This window comes from Anarrhichthys ocellatus, unplaced genomic scaffold (assembly GCF_004355925.1).
Source record: "Anarrhichthys ocellatus isolate YVR2014 unplaced genomic scaffold, GSC_Weel_1.0 scaffold20, whole genome shotgun sequence".
NCBI lineage: Eukaryota > Metazoa > Chordata > Actinopteri > Perciformes > Anarhichadidae > Anarrhichthys > Anarrhichthys ocellatus.
Window position 1 is genome coordinate 5,596,278 of NW_022280050.1, and position 7,808 is coordinate 5,604,085.

At 40.3% G+C, this 7,808-nt stretch overlaps 2 protein-coding genes across 5 annotated transcripts in view; both read right to left on the reverse strand.

The window, feature by feature from the left end:
- cobll1b (cordon-bleu WH2 repeat protein-like 1b) overlaps positions 1-3,078 on the reverse strand; it is a 21,751-nt gene extending 18,673 nt beyond the window's left edge. For 2 of the 4 annotated variants that reach the window (XM_031858290.1, XM_031858289.1), the window contains exons 1-2: positions 1,501-1,801; positions 1,202-1,282 (exon numbers count right to left, since the gene is read on the reverse strand). In XM_031858290.1, coding sequence (XP_031714150.1) covers positions 1,202-1,282; positions 1,501-1,541 — 122 coding nt within the window. In that variant the 5' untranslated portion in view covers positions 1,542-1,801. The other 2 variants (XM_031858291.1, XM_031858292.1) reach the window with 2 other exon arrangements.
- Positions 3,079-4,090: 1,012 nt separating this feature from the next.
- slc38a11 (solute carrier family 38 member 11) lies at positions 4,091-6,989 on the reverse strand. The gene is made up of 8 exons (XM_031858299.1): positions 6,942-6,989; positions 6,733-6,853; positions 6,226-6,300; positions 5,996-6,130; positions 5,713-5,778; positions 5,481-5,587; positions 5,321-5,400; positions 4,091-4,236 (listed from the first exon to the last, which is right to left on the reverse strand). The coding sequence occupies exons 1-8, from the start codon at positions 6,951-6,953 to the stop codon at positions 4,173-4,175; spliced, it is 660 nt and encodes a 219-aa protein (XP_031714159.1). The 5' UTR covers positions 6,954-6,989; the 3' UTR covers positions 4,091-4,172.
- Positions 6,990-7,808: the final 819 nt, after the last annotated feature.

Below are 7,808 nucleotides of genomic sequence, written 5' to 3' on the forward strand. Positions count from 1 at the left end.
CCCCCCCCCCCCCCCCCCCCCTCCCCCCCCGTGCCCCAGCAACTTATGGAAGAGTGCGGTTTACTTTTGCAAATAATAGTCAAACCACAGAGAGATTCAGGTTGTCTGCTGCTCTCCATTGCCAAGGAGTGTGGCTGTGCTCCTAGATTACACAATGCTTATGAAATATGATTATTAGTCAGACCAAGGGAGTGTTTTTTTTTTTTTTCTAAGTAAACTGCACATGATGATGTGCCTGAATGCTATTTTTACAAACGGGAAACTATGATATGCAGGAAAGGACTGGAAACTTTGCATATAGCCGTCATGGAATACTGGATTGGAAACTGTCATGTGTTCAAATTCTTGTCTCATCTTTAATTTAATGCCAAAGGAGTGAGTGGTGACTGTAAAAAAGCTCTGGAAACTCACAGCCCCCCTTTTTTTAATGATTCCATCCACTGAAATTCAAGCAGCTGACATCATCTCTGAGTCCCTGAACCAAAACTGATTCCATCATGTCATATACTCAGAGCTTTTTAATGTGATTTTCTCTGACTACTGGAGATGACGAATCTGTATTTTATAGAATATCAGTTTCAAGCCCAGCGTACGCATGATTTCCACAAGAAAAAACGATCAACAGGCTCATCACAGAGTCAGAATGTTTTGCCTGCAAAATACTTCCCATGACCTCTACATATGGTCAAGGCAATTTCTCAGTAAAACCCTGAGAGCAGGAAATGAGGAGAGTTCAAAGGTTGAAACGTCTGCAACAACTGTGATTTCACAGAGATGTACTGAGTGAGAAGAACGCTATTTGAAAGTTGCATTATTTTACATGGTTGGCATTATACTTATACCTTTCACAGATAGGTCAGAAAAAAAAGCTGGTTGCCTGCAAGCAATTATCGTGACCAGCGCCACAGAGCGTCATCGGTGGAAGAACGTTATATTCTGGTGTCATTTTATTGGTGCACAATGAAAAACAACAAGGCCTTTGTTACTATTTTTCATACTTTAGCTGTTTTATAATTATATTTCCCAAACAATACTTTTAGGACCATGGAGGTGTGGCTCAAATAAAGATAAACTATGATTTTTTTTCTAAAATGTTCAGTAAAAAAAGGCTACTGGACACACATGTTCCGAGTAGGTCTAACGGGGGTTTCTCTGTCATTGACAAATAAAACACATAGTTGACAGCTGGTAATCTACATACCTCAGACCAGAGCTCCGTGGATGGGGATGGGATCCATGATCATCCATGACTAAACTCATTGGTTTAACAAAATCGCTCCGACTAGTCAAACACAAACAAAAGCCACAATTCATTCAACGGTTCACATACTAAATGTTATAAAGGCTACTCTAACCTGCTGCTTTCAAGTGATGCAAACTGGCAAATACTGAAATATGGGCGAATCCCACATGAGGTCATCAGTTTTTTAGTCATATGAACCGTTTTTCCTTCTTTTCTACTGGAAATACGTTTCACCGAATACATCTATCATGTCTTACCATGGACGTTGTTGGTTTTCGACGCAGTTGTCAACTTCCATAAGTCTTTACATAGAAAACAATGAGTTGAATTCCACAACAAACCGATTTTGTTTCGATAAATGATCCATTACTCCGCTCTGGAGTTCCGTTTTTTTTGCGCGTTTTACGCAAACCACTCCGGTGTGGTTAAATATGCCCCCCCTCCTTTTAAACTACAAAGTCTGCCATATCTAAAGCATTTTGCCCCCGACACTCTGCCAACTTTTCTCTGCACATCCAAAAGACTCCATCGCAACATTGAGCTGTAAAAGTGGGGCGTCTCTCAGATCCAGTTTACCTTCCCTCCAGGATCCCGATGAAGCGCTGGCCATAACGTTATCCAGCCCAGCTTCAGCAAGAACAGTCAAAGCAACAACCCAACAAAATCTTGAAAAACAACACAGGCAAAGCCCCTCTTTCATACGGTTTGAAATACGCTGTATCAAAACATATCACCGTTGTTGTTTTGCACTTCCTTTTAATCGACGTTTTTTATTGTATAAAGCGACATCGTGTGGCTGAATAAGGAAACGACTATTTCCCCTTCAGCGTGATACAAATAATTCTGAATCATGAATATCAAAACAGACAATTAAGTTAAAAAGAAAAACAACAAATTAAATACATCCATGTATAATATCTCATCAAAAGTATGTAGAAACCTTAACATTACACTCATAGAACACTCATTGAACAGTTCAAACCCATGAGTATTAAAATGCTCCGATAATATCATATAAGGAGTGCCGTAGTGGTCGTTGATGAGGTGGGTGTACTACTAGGTAGATGGGTAGGCAATAATATCATGTGCTTGTATTTAGCCACAAGAACATTAGTGAAGTCTGGTACTTTTGTTGGGCTATAACACCTGGTTCACAGTAGACGTTCCAGTTCATCTTACAGGTGTTAATAGGGTTGAGCTCAGGGCTCTGTGCAAGTCAGTCAAGTACTTCCACATCAAACGCAATAACACATTTCTTTATGGACCTGCTTTGTGCACAGGGGCAATGTTGACAGAGGAAAGGATCTTCCCCAAGCTGTTTCTCAAAAGTTGGAAATGTGCTTTTTTCTAAAATATCATTGCATGGTGTAACATTAAAGGAAACATATCATGAAAAAGTCACATTTTCAGTACTTGAGCACATACATTTGGGTATCAGGAGCGCAGACTCACAAACTGTGAAATATGACAGCCCAGTCTGTTTTTTGTGGGCTGCCTAGATCAGAAAACATGTTATTCAACAAGCCATTCAGGTTTGGCTCCCCTTTCTATGTCACATGCCATGTATACCATAAGTCACATCTTGAAGAGACAGGCGCTAAAACAGAGCGTATTCAGGGATATTGAAACAGATAGTATGAGAAAATAATGTTGTAATGATGTTCTAGTAGAAACCCAAAATACAATATGAACCTGAAAATGAACATGATATGTCCCTTTTAAGATGTCCCTTAATTGGAACTAAGGAGACCACAGCCCAAACCATGAAAAAGAGCCCCAGTTCAAGTACACATAGGTTTGCGGACAAGCTTGTCCACATTTTGTCTCTTAAGTGCTGTTTAAAAAAGGTTTAAGAGAATCAAATATTTGTTGGATTTCATGCAGGTGGTACAGTGCCAGAAACATTGGCATCTGCACAGTAAAACATCTCTGCGCCGTGTGAGCAAGCCTGAGGGTAGAGGCCCGTCATGGTCAAACCGGTGATCATAACAAACAAGCCAATTAATATCAAGCTGGTGGGTATTAGGTTTTCACCCCGGAACCAGCGGCCGGGGGAGAGTTTGAGGAAGCACGCAGATGGAATGATGAAGATCAGAGGCGTGGCGCTCAGAACACCCTGGATGGTAGAAGAGAACACCATTAAGGTCAAATTCAACACCTCATACACACTAACCAAAATGAAAATGCAGATGGCTGAGTTTATATCACTCACATTCAGCTCCAAAACAACTCCCAGACAATCATAGGCCAAAGATATGGATGCGCAAACTGCAACTATGAGAAACGTTATTGCCACATGTTCCAATTTTGAAAGATCCCGACTGTAAAAGACCTTGGATAACACCTGAGAAGATAAACAAGAGAGAGCGAGTTGTAATGCACACATTGTTTCAGATGCCTTGGGAGGACCTGGGGACAAGCCTCTACAGCTGACATTGGTTGTACCCACTGAGCAGCTCTGCAAGAGCAATTGGGAGTGAAGTGGCAAGCTTTCCTTTTGTTCATTTAGTCACAAAGCCACGCCTCTGGCTCAAACCCTCAGAATACCACTTTCCCTCACATATGTAAACGTTTAACTGTTAAATTCTTAGGTTGGAGTACGAGAAAGGATCACTTACCTCACGTGTAACAAAACACTCCAGTGGAAATGTGGTCATAATGCTAAGGCCAAAACAGAAGCGACCAAATGTTGCCAGGTTATCATTTCTGCAGTAGTTCTCAAATACGTCTCCTAAAAACAAGGTGGAAATATAAGATCATAAACATACAATGGTGATATTAAAAAGAAATAACCGTAGAGTCGTGTAGTTTGCTATTTCTAATATCGCTACCTTGTGTGTAGCCGGTGAAGGTGGTATAGCCAGCAACGGCGAACGCAGCGCTGATTATTAACGCAGAGCCTACAGACACGTGGGTGACCAGAGACCAGTTAGCTAGCGTGGGCTGCTCCAGAGAACCATAGATGAGAAAGCTGTTGTGGTGGCATACAAAGGCTAAAGAGACACACAGGGGCAGAACATAGACATACCATTAACACATAATAACAACACTCAAAAGTATTGCTCATAACAACACTTTGAAGTGTTTTCCTCTTTAGCTTGAACTTTAAACTCTAGTTAACTTGGTACCTTGTCTGAACCAAGAGGGCCTCTTTCCTCTCTGCAGAATGGATTTGATGGTGAGCTGATCGTATCCATCCCTTTTAAGACTGAGAGTCTGCCAACAACGCCTGTCTTAGTTCAAGTTACACAGCACTGTATTCCCCATCTAAATGACTTCCTTTGTAGCAGTAGTAGCCATTATTGCCAAGCCACTTGATTCAAGGCCAACATTTTCACCACAATGTGTGTAAAGGCCTTGGTGGACTAGACTCACTCACTTATGGACATAGTCTCATTCAAAAGGAGATGATAACAGGCCTTATGCTGAATGGGTGAGATTGTGTATCGTAGGGCCTTTGGTTCTGACCATGTGGTAGCATCGGTTTGATCAGAGCTCCGGAAAGCAGCTGGAAACAGGATTTTAACCATAAAGTGAATTTACAGGTTGTGAAACCAACATAATGAGCTAAATGCTTCACACCCCTTCTGTGCTGGTGTTTAAAGTACTGACCTCTCTCAGGTGTGTGGTGGTGCATTGGATCTCTTTTCCCAGGTAAGGGGATAGGACCCCTTTCATCCTGCATGCGTTCTGGGTTTTGTGGATAATCAGCCTTCGTTTACTTGTTTCTAACAGAAAAATGTGTTTGGCAGCCATCTTGGCTCGTGTTTCTGTATACTTACAACATGTAACAGTAACAACATGAAGCTAAAAAGATTCTAAGATGTTCAGTCATTGGCATCATGCAGACAAACTCACCAAAAGACATCACACCAACTGCCTGAAATGCATTCCACTTTGCAAATACCCATGCATTCTCTGTAGGGAGGCTAGAGAGTGATATTCACATTCAGTCATCAAGGAACACAGAAACATATGATTATGTTTGTATAATAGCATCTTAGTTTGAATTCATAAAAAAAACAGTGGTTCACACACAGGAAGCATTTGTATCAATGTATGAATATGCATTCATACATTTGGGGTCCAAAGGTAGCTGCTCTGATGATTACAATGATGAGGATGGTAAATGTCAGCACCATTGACAAGAAGGACACCTGGTAACACACACAGATGTTTTACAGGCAGCTTTAAAATCACTAAATGACACTGACAACCGTGTAATAATCAAACTTACCTTCCCAAGTTTCTCTATGTTTCGATAAAGCGAGAGAGGCAGTGTGAATGCAAGGGTTGATAGCAAGATCACAATGTGACGCTCTGCAAGTATGTGATCTGGACCAACTGTAAGCACAAAACGTGACAACATATACTTGAATCTTATAGATGCACAGAATATGTTGAAATGTGGGATTTACTGCAGGTGGTTTGTCTTTTATCTAAGGGGGAATACACTACATGCAGCATACCTCCTGGTATTCTCTGAAATACTTTGGTCAGTGTGTCACCAGTTGTGATGTTGTAGCTAATCATAGCTGAGGAAGAAAACAGAGGTGAAGTATCATTTTAGTATTCATGTCTGCAGTATTATTTAGACTGAACCCAAAGTCTACAGTTATAGAAAAGAAATAGATTAAATAGTAAACCGTTATTATTCGTCAGACCACACTGGAACTTACACGTAAAATGTGTAGAAAATGTGTTATTCCATTATGTAATATTGAAATTTGGATTATACATTAAACAACTCACCAATGAAAGGATAAAGGAACTGCAGCCCAGATAGAATCAGAAATCCAGGAAAACCAAATGTGCTGTGCACCAGTGACTGATAACTGTTTGTCCCGGACAGGTTGCCTCCTTTAATTAGTAAGATGATTGTGTAGTCTGTCATTAAATGCAAAACATAGTGTTAATAGTTTGCTCATTTAATAAATCCATGCCTCCATATTTTTTCAAAATGACACCTTTCATAAACCCACCTGTGATGAACCCAACAACTACCAACAGCAGAAGGCCAAAGGGGAGTCCAGCCTGGTTCAATGCATATGGTAAACCTGGTCAAAAAAGATATACATAAACATATACAGAACTGCAACTAAAGAGTTTAACTTGTTGTTTTGCATTTTAAAGCAAAAACAGTGTTACAGTTAGAATCAATACTAAGTCTTTAAAATGCCATGCTGATGCTGTTCTGTTTTTCCCGATAATGACTCAGGCATTTATTTGAGGATGAAAGAGTTAAAGGGGAGATTGGGGGGGGGGGGGGCAACATGCGCCAGTCATATGATATGGAGGGTTTACCACTGCAGGGCTAGAATGAAAGCTGCTCTTTGTTGCACAAAAAAATACTGTTCAATTAGTTAACTGAATAATAACATGGTTAAGAGTGTAAGAGCAACAGTTTGTATTCATATAATCGATTGTACATAATCAAGTTATACGTTTCGCAGGCAATATTGGCTACTTGAATTGTGATATGGATTTACCTATTATTCCAGATCCTATTATGGAATTTATGAAATTAAAAGACGCCGATATCATTGAACTTCTTGGCTCTCCAGGAGCTTTTTGTGGGGGAATCAATGTGGACCCTTCTTCATTGTTTAGCTAGAAAATAATAAAAACGGAGCAGTAATTAGAAACAACAAAAAGTGTCCGCCTGCTGTTCGTGTCCTACAACAATGGCATTACTTACCTCCTGAGCCATGTTGAGCACCTGCTGCTGTTCGCTGGTTCCTCTTTGTCCACGTCTCCTCGCTGTTTAACTCTCACATGATTGCGGTGTGGCTGAACAAGGCAAAGTTTATATATACATATATAAAAAAAAAAAACTGAAGTCTTGAAACATCTCAACAGCGTCACTGGTCGATCGTAGGACCATTATCTGGGGTTAAATGGTGCCGCAACCCTGCAGAGCTGAGCTCCTCCCCCTGATGTCCAAAAAGCACCCTGGCACCAGCACCATTCAGACACTGTCCTACACTGTCTAACCAAACACAGAGCAGACTCTTTTGCTCAGCACAGTCAAAGCTGTCAGTACATCTGTATTTTCAGCAAAAGTTCAAATGTCGTTTCCTGTGGAGAATCTCAATTGTTTTCTTCTTCTGAGGTGTCAAGTGGATTATTAGCTGCTGGGAGTTTTCAGTTATTCGGCTTCGATGCAACAATACTTGCAGTATGGCATTACAACAAGCATGTAACATATGAAGTCGTGTATGTAAATAAAATGAAGGCAACAGATGGTTAGCCTCATAATGAAAACACAAGTTATTGTACTTATATAAGTTACTGTAGATACTGAGGTTGCCTTAGTGCAAAGACGTGTCTATTTGTATGCACAGATATGACTGTCCATGTGTTTCATGGGCCATAAATTCAACGAAGCAAAACATGTTTTTTGATTTTTGTAATGTTTTCTGTTGGGACTTAGTGCTTCAAGAAGCTGGATGTAGATAGTTCATTGGAATTTAGTGTGTTGCATTAAAATTTACATTTAAAACATATTTTCAGAAACCATGCCATTGCTACTCTGGAGAATCATCACCAACAGAACACTTTAAAC